We start from the raw sequence: 23,804 nt of genomic DNA, 5'->3' as shown, positions 1-23,804 counted from the left end.
CTAATCTACTCCTTTCCTTTTGTAAAACGGAGCAGAAAACTCACAGAAAAGCATGCAAAATGTACGAAGTGAATGGAAAGAAAATCATTCGCTCTCCATGTTATTTTTTGAGAGGAGACCAACTAAATATTTGCCAAGTATCACAGTTTCTAGTCAAAGCGTACGATTTCTGAGGAGAAAACCAAGGATTCCTGAAAATGCGGTGGGTAGGACATATAGAAATCTGAAAGCTCATTGCAATTAAAAGTGTAAAACTTTTAGGAAAGTGGAAAGTTATGGAACTAAAGCTGTGTTTTTTTGCTAATAATTAAAAGGAAAAATGTTAAATGCGACTTACGTGCTTTATGGGGTATTCATTAAACTAACTAACAACTAGAAGCTAATGACCCACCCAGCCCATTTGAAAGATCTCCTACTGTAACTTTGCATTGGTATTTTCGAAATGGTTACTATTTCTGCAGTTTGACACTTTCCGCAGAGGCCTCCATAAATACGAAGTATCGGTTTAAACAGTTTGGCCGCATCCTTACCAAGTTATGCGAAACCTCTTGATGGGCAATAACCGGCAGCTTGTGGCCCACCGCAAAATGGGTCTGAAAAGCCGGAAAAGGGGCTGCATGGCCAAGTGCTTAATAAAATTATGTGACTATTATCGGAACCAGTAACCAGTAACCAGTAGCCAGTAGCCAGTAGCCACCAACCTGGAGGCGGATCCACGAGGCATTCGGCAGAAGTTGAAATGGTTCCGCGGCGCTGCTGCTTGGCTGCCACTTGAAAAACGCATTAAGGCTGCAGTTTTGTGTGGCATTTGTATATTATATATATTATGCGATATATGTGTGTGTGTGTGTGGGTGTGTGTGTGCCATAATACGCTCTGTACGGCTGCCCTATATGCATGCCAGAGTGGTTTGCTGATTGCATGTTAAAAGGCCTTCGCCTGCGACTCCTCCGCAGCTGCAGCTCCTGAAGCTCTTTTTGCCATGAAATTTAATTAAAAACTTGTGTGCCATGAAATTACATTTCAACGTGAGTTTCCTCTCCGAAACTGCGCCGGGCTGCTCAAAGGTAGGAAGGCAGGAAAGGAAGCACTTGCACACGCCGAGAGTTGATTTTTATGTAAAAATGTTCAAAAGCCTTTCCTTTGCGCCCCAAAAGGGAAGTGACTTGCGTTCGGGATGGAGTCATTTGTGGTGGAAGCCGATCCAGCCGAGATCTGCGCCGCCTCCATAGATTCCGCAGGGAGGGAGAAGTCCCTGGGCAATTATTAAATTGATTTATCAGCCATTAAGCGGGTAAATTAAACGGGAAACACAGTTTTATCGATCCGCAGTCGCAGCCCTGAATTATTGAGTATTCCGGATCCCGTATTCCACTTGTTAATTTTCGAAAAATATTCACAGCAGACATCGCTTTATCCGCTGGCATTTTATTTGCTGGCCGCCAGATTTCCGGTTCCGAGTAGCAGTGGTAATTTTCCAAGTGAGAGGGAGAGTGCGAAGGAGTAAGCAAGTGTGGAAAATTATTTGCCTGGCCATCTCAACCTGCAGTGTTTTGTGTAGTTTAGAGAAGCTCATTCATAACTTATTGCCAGCGACTCCGCATCTGAAATGCAAATCTGGCTTGCAGGATTTTGAATCAAATTGCCACACCTTTTGTTCACCTGCTGCCGTTGGCTGTTGCTCGCGGTATTTGTTATGCAAAAATCGCTGAGCTCGCCGCTTTGGCGCTCTGCATGTTTCAATTAAGCATTACACATACGCCCCGTGCAACCGAAGGGAGTGGCAAGTGCAATGGAAGGAGCAGCTGTCTGGGGAACGCTCTTGAAAATCCGCTTAAAACTTATTCAATTAAAGTTCGCGCCCTCGGGGCAACAAAACAGACGACAAATTCAAGTCGTAAACTGGCAAAGGCAATGGCGATCACCAAATGCCATAACAACAGGACCAAGCCGCATAAAAATATGCACATAAAGTGTGTATAATATTGCAGCCCAGGTCCGTGGGCTGCAGCTGTAAAAAGTGAAGACTAAAAAGTAGTAAAACCAACTGAGGCACCACACAAATGTGGCAAATAAATCAGCAGTCACTTGCAACTGAGGGCGCTTGTAAGCCATTTGCTCGGGTTTATTTGCGTGACTTCATGAGGCGGAGCGGAAAACGCGCGGAAAGGCTTGCTGTCTAGTGCCGAAATTCCTGGGAAAACTTTCTAGTTTCGGGAAGTGCAGCCAGCCGAATAAGACTTCTGCTAGACCCACATTCTGCCTGGCACTCTTGTAATAGTTAAGACTGGCTTCCAGGTAATTTTATATCCTTTAAAAATAGCCGAACGAACATGTTTTCTTGGAATCACATTTTTGTGTTTACACAATTCCATAAAAGAAATTATAGTGCCGACCTTTCTGGCAATGAGCTATTGTTTTATTAGAAATAACTAGAACTTAGAACTTATAGTCTCCCACATTCGTTTTATTATATACACATTTCACTGGGCAGTTTTATGGCTACATTTTCACTGCTGTTGACTGACAATAATCTGCAAATCAGCATTAAAATGACTCTGACCACCAAGCACTTTACAGCCCAAAAAAGTTTCACGAAAACAAATAGAACGACTGACAGAGTGGAAAAATTAAAAGTTGAAGCGATTGGAAGAGCGAATTCCACTCAAACTAAACTAACAGGCAAATATTTTGCCCGCTTTAGTGTCGTTTTATTTTTAAAAAAGACGTGGTTCCATCCCATTTTATTTTTTATTTATTTGCCTTGGGCTGCAGACGCCGCAACAAAGCAAATTTCCAGACGCCAATTTTTTTGTGCATGTGTGTGCGTGTGTGTGTGCGGGGTGGAGGGTCTCTTTGCATTTGTATGCGTGCTGGGACACTATGCCGGAAACGTGACTTATTTGAAATTTATGTACTTTTTAGCCAAGCGCCGGGCAAAAAGCAAGGCTGTGTAGGAAAGACAAACAGCAAACAGAGCGCCCGAAAAAGGCAAACATCGCGATTTATAGAGCAAATTCCACCCTTATCTGTGCCCCAGTGAAGTCCCAGTCCCCATCGCTTTTTCGGGCATTTTTAATTATTTTTTTAAGCGTTAGTTGCAATCACATGCATAGGAAGCGGCCAGCAGGGCGTATGCGCAATATGCAAATGCAAATGCATTCGCCAAAGAACAACAATTCACAAATTGAAATCAACGAGCATACAACTTGATAGGTTTTTGTTTGTTCCCTTTTAGCCCCTCCCCGCACCCCGCAGCCCTCCCCCTCTATGCCCCACTCTGGGTCCTGTGTGCTCTCCTTTCTGGCGCTTTCGTTTCGTTTTTCAGCTCGTGTCACACACGCCATTCACTTGTTGTTGGCTTTGTTGCTGCTGTTCGACATGCATCGATTACATAAATGGGCGGGGCGGGGTGGGGTGGTGTAGTCCTGGGTGGCCGGGATGTGGGTCCTTGCAGCAGGAGGAGCAGAGGTCGCACGAACGGCGACATAAGTCACGAAGCTTTTGCTAATGATGAGGGCCTTGATGCTTTTTCAATTAACCAAATGTGTGACGTACGGAGCGCAGATAGCGGCAGCTTGCTGTTTGCGACAGTGACAACGATTTGGCCGGGCATAAATCAAAGTGGAAGCAGGCAGCAAGTTTGGTAAGATTTCGCTTAAATTGCCCCACTCACAAGCGTTGAACTGCCCAAAATGAAGAGCTTGCCATTAAATGTGGGCAATGTAATGAATGTGTGCATGCAATAAACTCATTCAAGCCACTTGCATAATTATTATTGTTATACTTGTATACACCCAATGCCATCCATACACACACACACTCGCAAACAGCTAACCCTAATTTGCATTTTGTGGGACTGGGGCCAGTTGTGATTACCTGGCAAGCTCTTTTGTGTCATTCGTCGGCGGCTCCTCCGCAAAATGGCAATAAAAGCAATTCGCAAAAAATCCGCATGTGTATGTGTGTGTGTCCCGCAGATATACACACCCACACCCACATTCGTACAGAGGGCTACTTATAAACTCACCTTAATTAAACGTGATTAAGTAGATTTCCTCGTTTTTCCGCTCGACGAACTGTTTAGTTGTCGATGCTCTCTGTGTGTGTCTGTGTGTGTGAGTGTGCTTGAAGGTGTGGGTGTTGGTGACCTGTGCTTATTAGTTGCCATTTATTGTTGTGCCTGCAAGTTGGAAAGGGTATGGCGACTTGGGCGTTGGGCGTATTAGGACCGCATGCTTATTTATTAATAAGAGATTATTAATAAGTGGACCACACTGTGCTTAACTGCCGCACAAAGCTTTTCGGGAAATAAGTAGTTTATAGAGCGGCCAACTTATCAGCAAGTAGCTCGCAAAATAGTCAACTAATGCATAATCGAAAGATATTTTTGAGACTTTTGGATTATTACGCATTTAATACTGATTTAGCATCCAAATGGAAGTGGGCAAAAACTCACGTATGTGTTTTCGTAATTGGAGTAATGCCTAAAATCACAATTATTTTAGAAGGCTTCTTAGATTTCGACATTTCAAAATAATTACTCGGGTAATTTTCCTGCATTCTGAGTAAATATTCCTGAGGTGAGTAAATATTGTAATTACATTTTGTAACGTAACCCCTGTATGCAATATGTGCCCAGTCAGAGAAATGCACAAAAATAATGAGAGGGGTCGAATAACTCTTGATTACATAATTCAGTTTGCATTGCCCGAGAATAGGCTTGAAATTCAAAACTCATGTTTTGTTGATAATTTAGCAACAATAAGTGAAATAATAGGATATAAATGGGAAAGCTATTATAATGTGCGCTTGCATCATACCTCTGTGCCTTAGAGTAGGGGATTACAATGCCTGCGAATGAAGTAAGAAGTTCAAAGTTCGATTTAAGTGCTGCCCCTCCCTCACTTTTACGCGCCACAAAAGGTTTAATTAAAGAAAATCTTTTAGCATGCCTAATTTGCCCCAAGAACACACCCGGAAAATGCCCAGGAGGGTATTCAAGTTTTCGGCTCAGTCCAAATTAGCATTCAATTTCCATGGTTTTCCAAGCTTTTCCATGCTTTTCCCACCCATTGTTAGTTGCCTGGGTTGGGTTGGCTTGGGTTCCCTTCGCTCACGTTGTTGTAATTTAGTTTCATTTGTGCACGAAAATGAATTTGTATTATTGTTTGCATTAATTTGCCTTATTAATTACGTTTATGCTTCTGACTATTATGTTTTTTCCGTTGCTCCTCCCTCCCGCCGGATTTTCCCACCGCCCCCGGTTTTTCCCAGGGGGTAATTCGAGCGTTGCCTGTGCGGGCAATCAAATAAATAATGAGACGGCGACTGTGGCTGAGCTCTCAGTTCGCAGTTCTCCGCTCGCAGTTCGCAATTCGCCATTCTCCGGCCGGAGTGGGGATTGCGGAGTCCGGAGTCCGGAGTCCGGAGTCCGGAGCCCGGAGTTCTCGGTTTGCTGGCCACTGCCGGCGTCGCTGTCGTCAACTTTGTTTAATATGCGCAAAACGTCGCAGAACTTTTGCAGCTACTTGTCGTCAACATCGTACGGTGCCTCCCAGCATCCCAGCCTCCAATCTTGCCAGCTTCCCAGTTTTCCCCCGTGGTTGTTGTGATTGTCTATGGCAACTTGCTTTTATTATTTGTTGCCGCTCGTCTGTATTTCTATAATTGCCTTTTTGCCTTTGTCTAGCCCAACGTCAAGTGTCTGTGTGGCTGTGTGTCCGTGCTATTTGTGTGTATCAGCGTATCGGAGTGCCAGAGTATCTCAACATTTTCATTGTCCTGTTTATGAAATTCGCAACTTCGGCCGCCTGCGCTTGTCGAGCGGCGAATCAGGCTCACTGACAGCTTTCAATTTGCTTGGGGCGTTGGGACGGAGGGGCAATGCAATTCGCAATTTTCAATTTTCCTTCTGCAACTGCCCGCTGCCACGTGCACTGCAATTTGGCCCCTCCCCGAGCTTAATTCAATTGATTGGCGATAGTTGTGGCTTTCAGCATTGCTCATACGAAATGGAAAATTCGCAGAACTTTGCTGACTTTTGAACTTTGCACACACACGCTGTTACAGGCGCACACTTGAATGACAGGAAAGAAAGAACTCAAATGTCAACCCGATGAAGCCGAGCCACTCCGCCATAAAACTCGCATTTCACGGCACAAAAGCAGCAACCTCAAGCAGCGCACTAGGCCACGCTGATTTGTACACAGGCGGGCACAAAAAAAGCACCAGGACAACAAACGGGCAGCACAACAGCAGGGAAACTTGGAAAAACACAAAGACAGGAGTGGCAAACAACAAGGAATCTGCTTCCGTGTTGATTGTTTTTGCCCGGCTTTTCTTGAGCCAAGAAAACTGCAAAGGACGGCAGGACGACGCCCATAAAAAGCGACCATGTCTGCGGGAATCGCTTTAAGAACAAGTGAAAGGTGCACTGCTGGGAAAACCTGTCCATCAGCAGAACTATTGCAACAATAAGCAAGAGCAATTTGACAATTGAAGTGCTTCTTCACGAGAGCAGCCCCCAAAAGAAAGGAGACCAAAGTAGCCTCATTGCTTGCCAGGGAGCACTTGAGCACAGTTTCCGGTCATTTACACGTACACACAGCCACACACACACACATCTGTGTGGGTGTGTGACACAGTATCCTACATTTTTATTGGCATCCTTCAGCCAAAGTGCGCCTGTGTGCGAGTGAGAGTTTATCAAAGTCCTTGCATTACCAGTTAGTAATTGGCGAGGCATCGGCATCGGCATCCCAAATGAATTTTTAGCAATCCGGAGCAAGGTCAGCCTGGCAGGGAAATTGAATTTTCCGCAGCTCTGCTTACACATTGTGCCAATTTAAAGCAATTACTTGAGCTGCTCTTCGTTTTCCCGCGGGCCAAAAGTAACGTGGCCCAGAAAAGCGGGCTATGAAAAATCACCGAAGACAATTGCAACCAACTTTCATAACTTTGTGTGTATGTTTTTTCCCACTACTCTTACAGCGTGTGCGTTTGCTGGAAAAGGGGGGAAAAGGTCCTGTTTGGCTAGATGGATGGATGGATGGCAATTTCTGTGCACAGACTCCACGTGAAAAGCATCGCTAATCTGGCTCTCTCTCTCTCTCTCGCTCTCTCGCCGCCCTCTCTGTCTGCACAGCCATCTCTCTTTGGGAAAATCTCTGCGCAGATGCTGCTGCTGCAGGATCAGGGTGTGGTGAGTTATGCTGCTGTGCTGCTGGCTGCTGTTCTGCCGCTGTGTGGAAAAAAAACGGAAATTTTCCTGGCCCTACCTTCTGCTGGCGTCGCTGCTGCTGCGCTGCTCCCGCGGTGCCTCTGCTCTGCCGACTTGGTTTACAAATTTTCCGACTTGGCTGCGCGCTTTTCCACTGCTGCCGCCGCTGCTGCTGCTGCTGCTGCTGCTGCTGCTGCTGGTTTTTCTTCTGCTGATATGTGACACGCACTCACACTGGCACATGTACAAAGCACTCACACACACACGCGCGCGCGCTCGCTCTCTCTCACACACACACACACGGGGACACGGACACACAGGCGCTTGTTGTTGCTGCTGCTGCTGCTGCTGTTTGTCTTGCTCTATTTGCTATTTGCCAGTAGTTGTCGCATTTACTTTACACATTTTATTTATCATTTATCCAGTTGCTGCTGACATCGCTGTTGTGTCCATCAACAGGGCTATCTCGACTCTCGACTGGCTATCTTCGCACTCGCTCGCCCGCTGCTTGCTGTCCTGCTCGCTCGAGCGCTCTGTGTGTGTCAGTGGTTTTTTATATTTGGCTAAATAAACTAGTGCACATTTCCGCCTCTGTCAACCGAACACGTCAACTGTCTGCACCTGACTGACGGACCTCGCAGTTCCCAAGTTGCGAGTTCTCTGCTCGCTGCTCTCGATTCTCCGTTCTCGATTTCTCAATTCTCAAAGGCGTCGCTGCGCGAGAGCAGCGGAGCAGTGGCGCTCCAAATCCGAGAATCCCATGTGGATGCTGTTCGGGCCAGACCATCTCTTCTGCTCTTACATCTCCAACGGCCTTTGTTTTGATTTATTTTTGTGGTAGGTTCTCGCCGAGATTCCGGAAGAGCGGAACGCTAAGAGCGGGCACAGCCTCAGTCGCGGGCAGCCGACTAAAAAATAATACTTGTAGCTTAACCTTTTGCAACCCAGGCACCAGAGCCCTGCCCCTCAAGCCCCCCAAGCCCCAAAACCCCGCAAACCCCGCGCCAATCAGCATTCAAAATCCAACTCGAAGCATTCGAAGCGCAAAATTTTGCGCTGCCGGGGCAAACAAAATACCAGCCCCAAAAATAAATATCATAAAATATGAAAAATAAATAAATGAGCTGCCTTGTGGGTGGGGCGGTCGGGGGGGCTCGGAATAAATATAAATATTTGGCGAGCTACAGTTACGCCCCGGCTTAACAAAAGGGCTGCTGCCCAATCGGGTTTATACAGATGGCGGGCCACGGGCTCCATTGTTGATTTTTTTAAGCGGCCTCTGCTGCTCTTTATGCAAACTGTCGCCGCTCCGCTTTCACCTTCTCGACCCCGCCCACCGCCCACCGCCCGCTCCTTCCGCTCGTCCTTGCGTTGTTGCTGCTGTTTGCGGGTCGGGCGTCTCATGAATATGTAAATTGTTATTATTGCATATTGTTAGGCGCCAGCAGCAGCAGCAGCAGCAGCAGCGGCAGCCGCGAAACAGGATAACAGCTCCGGCAAGGACTCTTTGCTAAGCGCTGCTCAGGTAAGAAAGTGGAGAGAGCGGCGCACTTCCGCCGGAAATAGTAATTCCCATAGATTTGACAAATGTCGCTCAGCGAATTAAATAATGAATACCAAATGTGCTGCTTCTGTTCCAGAATTTGAATTACTAAAAGTACATTTTGCTAATATTTTAAAATGAAAGGAACCATTTGTGAGTTGATAACAATGCCGAAGTTGTAAGACTTTCTTACTTTTAATTTAACTAAGTTATAATTAAGACCAAATTTTAACTATTGTTCATGTAATAACCTCAAGGCAAAATATAAATATAGCATACTTTGAGTAAGTGCGGGCATTTATATAAAAATATTACGACGGTCTATTTCAGAATTAAGAACAATTCTAATTATATAGAGTGGGCGGGCTCCTGGGAATCTGCGCGAAGCGAATTAAATTCCAGCCGGATCGGGCGCCTTTAAGCCAAAGCAAATCATTGTCATTGGCGACGGCAACACCTAGGCAACAAAGTAATGGCTGTCAAACGAAGACACTCGTAGTGAAAGGACACCGACACACACGCATATACTTGAGGAGCCTTGACAACCTGAACAAGCCAAAGAACAAGACATTTGCCGCGGCGACTTTGATTGGCAGCCTTCTTGGTAAAAGTGGGGGGGCGAAATCGTCCTCACCGAGGCTGCCTCTGTGTGTGTGTGAGTGTGTGTGAGACGCGCGCTGTCGTCACCGCCATCATCATCGTCATCCTCATCGCCATCGTCATCTATAATAACATCAAACGGCGCGCTGTGCGGACACCAGAGGCCCACCGGATTCCAGCTTGCCAGCTCTCAAATCTCGCAGTTCTGCGTACCGCTCCGTACTCACCACCCGCACCACCCGCGCCACCCACCTGCCACGCCCCACGTCCTTCGGCACCTTAGGACAATTCCGGCCACCAGCCTCCCCGCTTGTTATCACGCGCAATAAAAAGCTTGCCAGCATTTCGCCCCCGCCGCCTTCAATACCCTGCGAAAGGGTATGCCGCGTTGGTCGAGACTCTCCAGGGAAACATGGACTTGCAGATTCCCGCCATGCGATTGCTCTGGGAACTTCTTTGGGGCCACAATCGGAGCACACTACTCGGATTTAAAGTGGTGCGGAGTGCGTTCCAAGTAGCAGCTTTCCTTGGGGAAAGTACTAGTTCTATGCCAGGCATCAACAGTAGCCGTTGGTGACCTGATGATTTGCATCTCAGATTAAATAAATTTAATGCACTCGGGTACTTTTGCGCTACAAAGGATTTTTAGCCAGATTTTTTGGCGCGGAATCGGCTATCATTCTTTTTAAAATCCCCCAGAGCATCAAAGCTTCGTCATCCCCCATCGATGTTTTGCTTTTCCTACAGATGCTTACTTGATTTTTCCTTCCCTGCGATTTTCAAACATTTACTTTCGCTTTTTGCAAACGAAAACATAGACAAACACACACGAAAGGAGGGAAAGGCACGTATTCAAATTGTGGGTGGCAATTGGAGCTGCCCCAAGCCACTCCACTCAATCGCGTTTTCCCCCCGCTGGTCAGGGGGAGCAGGAAGAGCGTGGAAAATACGCCCCGTGTTCGCAGGCGAAAATTGTTGTTAGTGGGCGTGGCAGCTGCGACGCCGACTGCGGCAGCGGCAGCGCGGTGGCAGCGGCGTTGCCTGAATGCGCGTTTAGTTTCAAGTGTTATTTTTGTACTAGAAGCAGCGGCAGCAGCAGCCGAAGAGATTGAGGTGGCTGTAAGGATGGTGGTTGGTGGGCGGTGGGTGGTGTTGGTTGGGCAGGTCGAAGGACTCGTTCTGCGTCTTCGCCGTTGCCGGGCTGCCTTCTGCTTCTTCCTTTTCCTCTTCCTCTTCGTCCTCGTCGCCTATTTCGGCTGAAGTGCGTAATTGATGTGAAAAGTGGCAACAAACTGTTTTTTATTTGCGCTTGCTTTCAATTTGTTTAAATTGCTGGGCGCTGTCTTTCCACTTGCCACACTCGCACACAGGCCCACGCACACACACACACACACACACACCCACTCATTGACACACCCACACACACATTTTTAAACGCTGATTGAAGTTTTATTGAATTTTAAATTGCACTGGCCCCGGTTTGAGTTCGCTTTCCCCAGCTGCTTATTTTCACTTTTCACTTTGTACTTGTGCTTATTTGCAGCCAACTCCCGATATACACGTCGCGAAAATCTGGAGTTTCGTCTAAGAAATCGATGTGGCTATAAATATACCCCTTATACAGCTATTGATTATTCGGTTATTCATGTGACTTTCTTTGATTTCCAAACTACAAAGGTTCGCATATAGAAATCTTGTAAGGATCCCACAATGACGTGTTTTCCAGAAATGGATGATGCAAATTCATTTTATGATGTACGAGTAGAAGATATTATACAACGATTAGAAGATATTATATAACGAGTATTATATAACGAGTATAAGATATTACATAACGAGTATTATATAACGAGTAGAAGATATTATATAACGAGTATTATATAACGAATATTATATAACGAATAGAAGATATTATATAACGAGTAGAAGATTATAATATAACGAGTATATATATAACGAGTAGATAATATAATATAATATAATATAGTTATATAATAACGAAGGGTATATATTTAGCTTCTTGGTGTCGGCCAAAAGTTAATAATGTGATTGTTGGACTTTATCTATAATACCTTTTCTCACACATCATTTCATTTGCACTAAGTTAGAGGCCCACTTTTCCCGCAGTGCACTTTCACTTTTTCCTCTCGCTTACCGTCTTCATCTGGTTCTTGCGCTTGAGTGTTTTATTGTTGACACAAATAATGTCACTCAAAATGTCAAAAAGAGGCCGCTGGAATTTCGTACCATTCTATTTGTGTTTTTGTTATTTTTTCCCAGCCGGCTGCCGGTCCCGAAGTGCTGAGGTTTGACATACATTAAAGTGAGTTGTCAGGTGCGTGTTTTTATAGGTAACAGGAATACAAATGGCGAGTAAGCGCCAACTCCCCTTTGGCGCCAGTCCTGCGCCATTTGCCCACTCACTCATTTTCCGCCAATTTTCCCGGCTGGCTACAATTTAGCGGAACTCCCCCCACTAATTGTAGTCAGCTGCCTCTGCGGCACGCCCCCCGCCTTTGCCGCCGCTGAGAGTTCGGAGCGTCAATTACTTAGCCTTCATTGAGAGGAGCAGCTGCCGCAAGTCAAATAAAACATATTACAAATGACTCCGACACCCCCGGCTGCCCGAGTTTCCCAGAGCATCCCCGATTTCCCCGATTTCCCCGATTTTCCCAACTGCCCCCGACTTCCACGATTCCAGGCATTACTCAGCCTTAAGAGCTCGTCCGACGCGGTGGCAGCAATCTGACAAATTTCGCACAAATTATGCGCCGGCCACAAAAATGATGACGACAACGATGGCACGAATGGGCAATGGATGGGATGGGCTGGCCGGCGCAGGGATTCCGATTCGGATTCGGATTCGGATACGGATTCTGATCCTGGGGGGCCGGCTGCCAACAAAAGGCGACGAAATTATTATTGCATTAAGTGGAATTATTAAATTTCATCGACGACGCCGACGACGACGGCTCAGCGAAAATAAAAATAAATAAATCTAATCAAAAATAAGCACACAAATAAAATGGCAAATGATAAAAAAGGAAGGCGGCAGGAGCAGGACGCAAGCCAAATAAATCAATAAAATGTGACAATAACACGAAATTCGGTTGCTCTGGGCGCAGTGAGAAAAATATGTGGCCAAATGATAATTATTATTAATTATTATTTTATCTATTACCCTTTTATATGTACAAAATCAAGTGTATGCCTCATAATTTCCTATTAACTAAAGCAACCCTAAAGTAACACTAATGCTACTATTTTGATGTGCTTTGTTAAGTAAATAATATTGAAATATAATAAGGAGCAACATTTTACGCTGAGTGGCCTGTTTTCGGGCAAAATGTTTGCTGCGCCACTCAAATCAACATAAACTTTGATATATTGTGTGCGGCAATAGGCGCAGTGTCCTGCCAGGCATGTCCTGCGTTGATTTAATGGCCGCCACCCCTGAGGGTCAGGGGCGGAAGGGGGGGCGGAAGGGGGCGGGGCGCGGCCAGGGGAGCCGCAGCAGCCAAACTACTTATTACGAACGCCGCTTGTCGCCATTGTTGTCAATTTGGTCCTGCCTCTGACAGCTGCGGATGGGGATGGAGCGGGGATGGGGATGAATCGGCGGCTGGGCATTCAAATTGTAGTCGCATCATCATCTTTATGGGCCATTGTGATTTTGGAATTAATTGCCACCACACACAGGCTGAGGCGCACTTTTGGCGGCGCCACGCTGTAGAAGTGCTTAAAGGATTTCGTGTCCTGTCGCCCCGAGTTCAGCGGAGTTAAGTTGGGTTGGGCAGCAACAGTTTTTGGCGGCACCCCCTTTGCTGCCGCCTCTGGTTACTTGATTGCCCCCAAAAGTATGCGATGCTAATAAATTCGGTTTTATGTGGCCAGCGCTCAATTTTCGCTCCCACTCCGCCCGGCTGCGTCCCACTTTTATGACAGATCATTAAAATTTTTTCGGGTCGCATTTTAAGTAGCCTGCTTGTCTTGTTTTTATGGCCCTTGATTCGGCTAACTCCTCCCGATGGCCGAGTTGAGTCAAAGGGTGCATTAATATTGAACTTTATTGTCTTTTAGCGGGTCAGTTTTGGGCTCCGGTAATGTTATTCGCAAATGGTTTAACTGGCCTCAGCAAAATGTGTTAATGGCGGTCGCGGGCAAGTGTTTACTGGGGCACAGATCCGGAAACGGATACGGATACGGATACGGATACGGGATATGGGATAAATATTGAAAAAAGGGCCTGGCTAATTATGGAGCCCATAATAAATGGGCCAGAAGGCGAGTGTTTGGTCATGAATCCAATTATGATTCGCCGCCAAGCAGGCCATGAAAATGCGCAGCCAGCTCCAGCTGGAAGTCCCAATTCCCAAAGTCTCAATCCCCAGCAGCAAACTCCGAAAAAGCAAGCTCCCCACACCAACACACAAAAAAAGACAAAGAAGCGAAAATCCAGCAGACTTCAATCGAGTTGCTCCACTTACAACATCATATGGTCTCTGACCTCACATTACGTATACGCCCCAGCTGTTTTTCTCCGCAATTGTCTGCTGGTGGTGCACATACCACCGAAAAAAGGGCAAGTCCATTGGCAAACATTACGTATACGCAGCTTGTAATAAATGCTGCGGCATGCCTGCCCCCTGCCCCCTGCAACGTCGCGTCGTCATCGGCGACACTTTATTATTGAATATGTCATACGCCCCTCTCCAATCCCATTTGCATAATTGATCGGCGGCGGGAGCGAATCGCTGGCGTGGATTGTAATCGCCAGCCAGACTTGCTTCCACTGGCATTTCCATCTGAGTTAGATGAAAACTTCGCCGGCTCACGCACCTCGCCCCCTGTTTTAGGGCTGGTGGCGGAAGTGGATGAGAGGCCCTGTCTGTTTTCCTCTTTTTTGCGGCATCAAATATTGATGCATAGCTACGTTGACGACGAGCGTTCCATAATTGATGCATGTGTGATTTATGTGCGTCCTCGCCACCACGTTCAATTGTGCAAATCAATTTCAATAATCGACAACCAGTTGGCGGCTATGATCGAAATGAAATAATAGATACATGTGTGGCAGCCACACCCACATCCCAGCCCACATCCCCAAATGTCCCCGGAGAGCTCTTCAGCCCAAATTTGCGGTTTCATAAAATGTTCTTGATGTGGAAATTGATGGCACCGACAGGTCCAAGGAAAGACACAATTTGGAAAGCTTTGTGTTGATGGAAAGAAACAGTTCACATTAGTCATAGAACATCCGTTTCTTTATATTTCACTTTTATCAATTTCCAAGAATAATATCGAAACAAGCTTTGACACTGAATTCCTTTTCATTTTGGTAAAAATACGGCCATTTCTTTCACAGCCAGCTAAGATTTCCTTGACCATATAGATATTGCAACACATCAGCTATATGTGTTCTGAAATTTTGTTTTTTCGGTACGAGTTTTGAAGCTGCATAAATCACTGCATAAAAAAGTACCAATGTTGAAGTTCTAAACTCCATAACGCAACTTATGTTAATCGGATTTTGAAGTGCATAGCTCTAATGTTTCTGGCACAATTCTCTAAAAATCTGAATTTAAAAATAGAAATTAAATTTTTTGTAATAAACTCAAATTTGCATTTAAATTTAGAAAATTTTGTAAATTTAATTTTTTTGTAATTATACCTGTTACTCGTAGAGTAAAAATGTAGACTAGGTTCGTTGAAAAGTATTTAACAGGCATATAAATATAAAGCATATATCGTCCATCTCTCCGAGTGAACGCCTCGATCTGAAGAACTACAAAAGCTGGAATGTTGAGATTAAATTTCTACCGATATTGCAGAAAATGTTGAAATTTCTCGTTTGCACCTCCACTAGCTAGTAACGGGTATCTGATAGTCGGGGTGCTCGACTGTAGCATTCTATCTTATTCTATTCTACCACAAATGGTTCTCATTTTCTTGGTCTTTTACTTATCAATCTAAAAGTTAGGTCGTGTGCACTTTGCTGCTCACATATGCGAATAGATGGTACTACAAAGAACTCTCCCAGGTTTTTATCGGGAAAATGTATACTTCGAAAAAATCATGTTTCTTTTGAAAAATCTTACAAATAATGATTAAAACCCAATGGAGCGTGTGACCCACGACGCCTATAATGGTATCTTCAGTTTCCAGAGAACAACGCACCCACACCAAGGCAATCAGTCAGCCTCAAATTGTTACTAATCAAGAATCCCACTTCGATGACCCGGGTGTCCAGACCAGCACTGGGCAGTCCTGGCTGCCCCAGGAAAGTGGAGGAAGGCCTGTCGCCTCTCCTGGCTGGGCACTCAAGAGTTGTCTATGGCAACGGCTGGCAAATGTGTGCGGACACAGGACTCCAGGGCTGTTTACAAGCTCAGTTTGCTGCACACACTCAGCAGGAGCAAACACACACACACACACACAGGATGGTATAACGAACGGCCAGGACTCACATGCATCCGAAGGAATTTAATTATAACTTCTGTAACTAATTTCCGTTTTCGGGCTAACGTATGGGAGAAACGTATGCAAAGTGGCCGAAAATGGTGCACAAATTAATATTTAATACATTCGAAATTGGCAGCCAGCAGACAGCTGTTCATTGAATATTACGCATACGCAGAATATCCTTCCCAGGATCAGGGGAAAGTTTGCCGCGCTGTCACAGAAATTAACACGTAGCCGGCATAGGCGTCATCATCACCACGGCCATCATGGTCGTCTCATAATCACCGGGCTCATTACGTGACTCACAGTGTCCATTAGGACTACAACCACACGGACAAGACGGCCCAAAGGATTACAGCGTCCCGGGGAGTTATTAGACCTATCAGCATTAGCAGCGACCTGAGAGTTGGGCGCAAAAAATGTACGAACGAGTGGAGGGGCACGGCAAACTTTTTCTGCCACAACTTTGGCCTTGGCTTAACCCACCGACTTGGCACACCGACCGCCACGCAGCTCAACCCCACTTATGCACAGGGGATCGGCGTCGTCCTCGTCCAAGTCGGGCGCTCTCGGGCTAATTTAAAGTTTGTTTTATTTAGAGTAAAATAAAATATTAAGCAAGCATAAGCGAAAAGGGACAGCTCTTGATTAATTAATTAAATGCGAGCGGAAAAGGGCGAAAATCTTTCAAATAATTAATTAAATAATCGGACTGCCTGGCCAAAAGAAGGCGGCCAAGCCGAAAACAAACCAAACTGTATGCCAAATGATGAATGCGCGTCAAAGCAGCCCGAGCAAATGAAATGGATCAGGCGGAGGGGGGAAATCGAGAAAAGCCGGCAAAGGTGGCCAGGCGGTAGGCGGGAAAAGCGGGAAAAGCGGGGGCGTGGCATGCAGATGAAGCCGAAAGCGAAGCAAGCTGAAATTATGGCAACCAACTGACACAGAAATCCATTTTTCATTTTCAGTCACAAGACTGGGCCCCCTCAACCGCCCCGCCCCCTTTTCATCCTCGACCATGGGCCTTTGCCTACTTATTTATGAGCTAGTATGTTGTAGTTGGTCAAACAAACCATATAACAACAACAGCAAATACTCGTCCGACGGAAAAACTGGAAAAACACGGCAGAGGAAGAAGACGAGCTGGAACAAAAAAGGGGTAGAGATTACAAACGAAAAATAAATAAAAAGCAACAGCAGTAACATGCTGCTTACTGATGCTCCTTACTGATTGTTGCTGCCGCCGCCTTTCCCACTGGCAGGCCAAAATAGTACCAACAAAAAGGAAAATGGGGAAAAATGAAAAGAAAATCGGAAAACAAAACGAAACGAAACGAAACGAAAGGAAAGGAAACAATGCCGACGAGCTGATGAACGAAGTTTGGATTCCCTTGGGCCTCAGCAGCCGGGAAATGTATTCAAGTGGAGTCATTTTTCCAGTTTGTATGAAATACTTGGCATAACTTTCGGGTCGGGTATTCAAAAGTTTCTCCAATCCACGGCAACTGACGCATTCAGTCTAGCTTAATTGCAGGAATATTCAATGCTGCAATGGAGAATTGCCAAAATCTCCTCATTATTCAGGCATTCTGCGCTACACAACTCCGCTGCTATCCTAGGCTTTGCATAATCAACCCGTCGAGTATCTACTCCTAGTTTATAGTATACTCAATACTTAACCCGGCCACATCCGTTCTGTAGCGTGAAAAGCCGCGGAAATCCAATCCAAATATGCTCAAGCTTGCGATGGAATTAAAAGAATAATAGCTACTCAGTTTAAAATTTCGATAGCTCTATGGGAAGTGGTATTTCCATTACCTATTAATATTTATTTGAAGATTTTCATAGGCTCGATCTATAGAACTAGTCACTGCTATTTAGATTTAACCAGCAGCATTTAAATATAATCGCTATTTCCTTTGGAAGACCTTGCGATGGAATTAAAAGAATAATAGCTACTCAGTTTAAAATTTCGATAGCTCTATGGGATGTGGTATTTTCATTACCTATTAATATTTAAGAAGATTTTCATAGGCTCGATCTATAGAACTAGTCACTGCTATTTAGATTTAACTATCAGCATTTAAATATAATCGCTATTTCCTTTGGAAGACCTTGCGATGGAATTAAAAGAATAATAGCTAGTTAGTTTCAAATTTCGATAGCTCTATTGTGGTATTTTCATTACCTTTTAATATTTACTTGCCAACGAAGATTTTCATTGATTAGATTTAACTATCAGTATATGTATAATCACTATTTCCCTTGAAAGGCCTTTAAAGAATAGAATACCCATTAGGAATGCCCATTAACTTTGTGCCAAAACTATTGGAGCCCTTCCTAAGCTAGGGCATCTCGAATCGGCCCAGTCAAAGACCTTTCCTGTTTTTATCCACCTTTTTTCCGTTGTTTTGTTTGGTGGAGCGCCTTCCTTCGCATTGGACTCTCGTCTTCGCTGTGGCATTGTCTGTTAAATTACGTATACGCCTCGTAGCGCACAACTTCCAACCGACGGCTGATGTGAGTGTGCGTGTGAGTGTGAGTGTGTGTGGCATGCAAACAAAGCCGCTTGTCTGTCAGACTCGAACTTGAAAACTTTCTTGCGTTGAGATTTCTTCATTTTTTCAGCCCTCTGCCTTCCGCCTTCCGCTTTCTGTTTTTGGTTTTGGGTTTGGGCCGAGTCGAAGAACAACAAAAATGAGTTGTAAATGTCAAAAGCGTTTGGAGGATGCCGTAGACAATTTTCAAATGCTGGCAATCTGCACAGCAATTTGAAAAGAAATGAAAATATGCGCAATAATTTACACCCAAGGCAATTTTTCCCTCTATGCCACGGCCCCATACTATTATCAATTCGTGTTTGGATTTTGTCGTTATTTCTATACCCTTACCCTCGGCGCACTCGGGGTATGCATGATATTTGATTGTCTTCGCACGCTGAAATCTCATGTGAATGAATCTAACTTATTGAATCAATGTCCAAAAGCCAGTGCAAGCCATACAGTTTTGAGCCAAATGGAATGAGTAATATAAACTTAATTGACAGGCGCCAGTGCGCGATTTTTAATGACAGTTATGCGCTAACTAGTTTATGACTGCATCTGCAACTTAATTGCGCAATTCCATACTGTTTGCACTGCATTTCGACAGAGTATTCGGTATCGCAAAGTCTGTGACTCGCCTTTGGTCCTTGTTGCTGCTGGCATGACAACTCTTCAGCAGCGAACGACGATTCCGATGGCCAACCATGTCCTTGCCAGCATGTGTGTGTGTTTTGGCTGTAAGCAGCTGTCAGTGATTTCTGACAAATTGATTTGACAGTCGACAGGCGAGCAGGGGGAACCGAGGTGCGGGATGCGGGATGCGGGATGCGGTAGCAACTTTGGGCCACGCAGCAGGCAACTTGGGCGCGTGTGCTAAAAAAAGATGAAAGCCGCCTTGCCGTTGCCGTTGCTACCACTACCACTACCATCGCCACTGAGAGAGACGGGGAGCGAGAAGAGGCTGGCCCGCTCATTTGGCCAGAAGAGAAAGCAGCTAAGCAGAAGCAGCAGCAGCAGCAGCAGCAGAAGCAGAAAAGCAGCAGCAAGCAAAAGCAGCGCCAAAGAGTTGTTGCCCCAAAGAGCAGAGCGTGGTGAATTTTTGTATGCAGCTGTGTGTATATGGATTGTTATTGTTATACCCTGCAGGCCAAAAGGGATATGCTGCACAGGGGAGCATATAATCCCTACTTTGTAGTGAGGCATAGGCCTCTGTGAGTGCAAGCTTGATGCGTCCTTTTAAAATACAGTTTTATCGCATGTATTTAAGTACAATCGCATTTATGCGGGCAGTATGGCTAAAACTTTTCAATATGAACGTGCATTTATGCTTAAGCCCACAACTTTTATCTACAAGTGAGGTTTTTTAAATAAAATACAATAAATCCCACCAGTTATCAAATTATTCCAGATATAAGAAGAATTTCCTTAGATTTCCAAACAGGATCTAGAAGATTGATACTAACCATATGCTCGTTTTGGTTTATGTTGCATCTTAGATAAATGTAGCGGCCACCAGGTGGCGCTGGTGAGCAAACTAAAAGTTCTAGCTGACTAAGAGGTATCGGATAGTCGAGGAGAACGCCATTGGGTATTGGCACCATTTGCTGACATAAAAATAGGCAGTGCGAATTATAATTAGGAGCCATTGGCATACGTATTTCACAGATCTCCCTAGTGTTTTGCTCAGTGCAAAAATCAAAAGCTGAATGTTACATGTTAGCGAAATAAAGGCAGTTGGCTTAAAGTGTTTCCCGGGAAATGTTTTCCGCCCGATAGTTTCGCTTTGTTTCGCCTTCTCCTCCGCTCGCCAGTTACTTCCAGCTAGTTACCTGCTGTGCCGAGTAACTTTGGCTCCTGCTTGATTGACGTTCCAACTGATTGACTAGACTAGTGACTGACGGACTGGACTGGAAACGGAGGGCATGGGCAGAGGGTATCCCGAACTCCCTGCAGCATAACAAATGGCTGCGGTGGGGTGGCCATGTGGGTGGTGACTTTAAACAGGCATGGGAAATGCCATTAGATGAGCAGCTGCCAACGTCAGTGAACGGCGTCTCTCACTTGACAGTTTTATTTATAAACTGTGCAAATAAAACTGTAAATCACTAGGGACACAGTCGGCGAAAGACCGTCGGGGAAAAGTGACCTACATAGATGGCAGGCTTGGCCGAAAAGGAAAAGAAAAAAAACGAAATAATAAAACAGGGGAAAATAAAATATATGGAACTCGGCGCACTGGTAAAACGAACGATGCCGCCACAAATCAAACAATTAATTTCTCTGTCTGAAATTCCAGCACTAAATCAACAGCCAAACAATTGAACCATTTAACTATGTAAATAAAATTAATGCGCCCTGAAAGTGGAAGCTGGCCCAGACTGGGATGGGAATGGGATCTTCGAGAGGCAGCCCGGATAACACCGGACAGCTCCACCTTATGCCTTAGCAAAATATCCATTAAAAAGCAATCAATATATGGAAAATAAATGCCAGTCACCCGCCCCATTCGTCCTCATCTCATTTCATCTAGTTAAGAGCCTCTGCCAGCCGCATAATCTGAATTTAATTTACCCCGCAAAAACACACAGCTAAACAGCAGGGCCCAAACGAAACGAACTGCTGGAAAAACTGAAAAATGTCAAAAACGAAAATGAACTTTCCAGGGGGTCGCTGGGCGGCTCCTGGCGAATGAATGGCCATTAAGTAGCACACCCATAGAAAAAGGACCAAGGAGCTCAAGCTCAAGGTGAGTTTGCCACAGAGAGAGGGGCTTTCGGGCTATCGAGAGAGCGGCAGCCGGCCGAAAATATTCCACAGTGAGTTGCCATTTTGCTGCTCCAACATAATTTGTATGCCTCCTCCAGCCTCCAGCGAAGCGCCCCCTTTGACCTGATTCTAGTGACGTCAGTCGCAGGGCGGGCCTCACGGCGAATACGTAATGTGCGAAGCGGGCTGCATTAGGCTGAAAGTGGAGGCGGCACTGGCTGGCAAGTGGATAACTTGATTAAATGGGAATACATTATATTAGTTCAGCTGTTCGAGCCCTGTCAACGGAAGTCCCTTTCTTCTGGCGCTCTGTTTGACTTTGACTTCGCCATTGACCAGCCACCAAAGTGATATCTTCAATTTTCAGCTGCAACTTCGTAGGTTGGCGAGTGAAGGAGGAGTCGACATGCAACTTTTAAGGCAGGGAGAACTGACAGCTGGCACCAACTTATAACTCAAAGTGCTGTGGCTCTGTGGGCCCCAGGCAATTCCTTCCTTTCGCCCCACGAACAAGGAAAACACGCACACACACACATACATACACATAGAGGGTGACGGTGAAAAGATACAAAACTTGGAAAAACGAGAGCGAAAAAGAAAAGTTTCAGTTACGTGCTGTTGCTTTTAATTGAATTTTTGCCCACTGTAGCTCCTGACTGCCGTGGCTTTCTCCCTAACTGGCCGCCAATGGTCCAATGGCCTGACCAAGCACATCCGCCCGCCACTTCCGCCACTGCCCCTTTTCCCCTTTTCCCACTTCTGCCACTTTTTCCACTTTTCCGAGGCCCATTGCCCAACCTGCAGCCTCCGCAGCATCAGCAGACTCTCGCCGGAGGGCAGATTTCTTGTTATTTCCAACGCGCAGCCAAGTCGCAAGTCCTTAAGCGGTTTATTTTGCTTCACACTGATTTGCAGGCGGCGGAGGTGTCCTGGGGACCCATCCCCGCCAGCCCCTCTACACTTCGAACTAAAAATGGGGATTACCGCCATCTAAATACAAGTTATGCGATTATGAGAGATCATTTATACTTGACCTCGCTCGGCAACTTTCAGACGCGGCAACTTTTAAATTAGAATTGCACTTTACAGTCGCATATATTTCTTTACATTTTATCTGCGCGCCAGTCTTAAATTTCAATTTAAAAACACTAGCAATGTGAGATGATTTTCCAAACAATTCAGAAACTTTTCCGGCAGTGCAGCTTCCTCGATTTGCCGCTGCCAGTTTTTATGCAGCAAGTTTTTAATTAAGAAGTTTCAATTTAACATTGCCCATAGACTGCACTTCGCTCGCGAAAAGCGCATTATCATAATAATTTACTTACCCACTTAGCTGGGCGGGGCACTTCAGAGCATAATTGTGGACGCACTGCTCCCAAAGGCAAGGAGATAGCTTTCAATTTGGCACTACATTCGAACATTTGGAACACAATTGCTGTCGCACACTGCCAAGTTATTGAGGACACGCATGCTGCGTTCCTGGTCCTTCAAAGATGCAAAGTCAGTGGCCATGCCTTTTGATCCTGCTGCTCTTAATCGCACTCGCCCTGGCTGCGGGCGCATACTACACCATACTTCACCCGAAACAGATTCGTAAGTTCGGCACTCCAGTGACCTGCTGGTTTATTGTGACCCCCTACGCATTGCAGATCTGGAGAGCTGCTACCTCAAAGGCGGATCCTGCCGAGAAACGTGGAACTGCGAGGAAAGGTTCCGCTGTCGGGTGCGTACTACGTGCATCAACAAGCGGAAGATCTGCTGCATGAAAACGATGCAGATAAGGAGCCTTCAGGATGCCGAGTACTACGTCGAGTGAAGGTCCTGGGGATTGCGGAAACATGCCACTTTTATTGCAATCCATGTCTTGTACTGAATGTATCATTTCGTAGGCAATTTATTACAATGGATTGGTGAAGTTGAACTATTATTCAGGACCAGGCGATCCTAAATTCTTAGTAATACCAAGTAGATACTCTAAATTAGATGATGTGACATGCTTCAAATCGTTTTTATGCACTTTTGACTACGATTTGTACGTGGAAAGTACAATTCTACATATTCATCACCTTCCTAACTTGCAACGGCTCCGTTAAACATTGTGCCTCACGAAAATTAAAGGCGTGGCCGCCACTCACGTCCACGTCCGACTCTATCCAATTATCTGTCCTGCCATCAGTTCCACTGGTCCATCAATTGAATCGTTATGCCTGCGATAAGTTTAACATTCTGTCTGGCCAGCATCCTTTCCTCGTCCATTCCTCGCCTCCCGGAAGACCCTGGGCTAATTTAGCGAGTTTGCTTTGCCATTTTCCCCACCAATACTGCTCGCAACTCATTTGTCTGGCTGGCTGGCCGGGACTGCTTAGCCAAATCCCAGTCCCCTTCTCCATCCCGTTGCCAATCCATTCCCACGGGGCACTCGACGAGCAACACTTGGCTTTGTCCCACACAAATCCTCCAACACCCTCCAACATCCTGCCGCTTTTCCCATCTCTAATGAAGCGCAAATGTTGATGTAAAAATTTAATTTGGTTCGTAACCCAACGATGCCACACACGCAGGTCCTTGCGCCTTGGCTGCGAAAATGGCTGGGGCGAATGGAATGTCCAAATGTTTATGCATCGTGTGGCGAAACGCGTGTTTACCTTCTAATGTGTGCGTGACATGG

General features: G+C 45.6%; 2 protein-coding genes across 3 annotated transcripts in view; one reads left to right on the top strand and one right to left on the bottom strand.

Annotated features, from left to right (window-relative positions):
• LOC6554109 (glutamate-gated chloride channel) overlaps positions 1-7,882 on the bottom strand; it is a 31,113-nt gene extending 23,231 nt beyond the window's left edge. For both annotated transcript variants that reach the window (XM_026978539.1, XM_026978533.1), the window contains exon 1: positions 7,281-7,882. In XM_026978539.1, the coding sequence (XP_026834340.1) occupies positions 7,281-7,465 (185 nt within the window). In that variant the 5' untranslated portion in view covers positions 7,466-7,882. The remainder of the gene's footprint in view (positions 1-7,280) is intronic.
• Positions 7,883-22,597: 14,715 nt separating this feature from the next.
• LOC6554110 lies at positions 22,598-23,005 on the top strand. Its single transcript, XM_001979470.3, has 2 exons — positions 22,598-22,729; positions 22,786-23,005. Exons 1-2 carry the CDS (start codon positions 22,630-22,632, stop codon positions 22,950-22,952), a joined length of 267 nt encoding a protein of 88 aa, XP_001979506.1. The 5' UTR covers positions 22,598-22,629; the 3' UTR covers positions 22,953-23,005.
• Positions 23,006-23,804: the final 799 nt, after the last annotated feature.

The sequence above is a fragment of the Drosophila erecta genome, unplaced genomic scaffold (assembly GCF_003286155.1).
Source record: "Drosophila erecta strain 14021-0224.00,06,07 unplaced genomic scaffold, DereRS2 tig00000000-arrow-pilon, whole genome shotgun sequence".
Lineage (NCBI taxonomy): Eukaryota > Metazoa > Arthropoda > Insecta > Diptera > Drosophilidae > Drosophila > Drosophila erecta.
This window is presented reverse-complemented; position numbering and strand designations above follow the sequence as displayed.

Bases quoted from the DNA above. Each gene is read 5' to 3' on its own strand.
- LOC6554110 (XM_001979470.3), top strand. From the start codon at position 22,630: ATGCAAAGTCAGTGGCCATGCCTTTTGATCCTGCTGCTCTTAATCGCA. The intron at 22,730-22,785 runs GTAAGTTCGGCA...TACGCATTGCAG, and splicing joins ACTTCACCCGAAACAGATTC to ATCTGGAGAGCTGCTACCTC.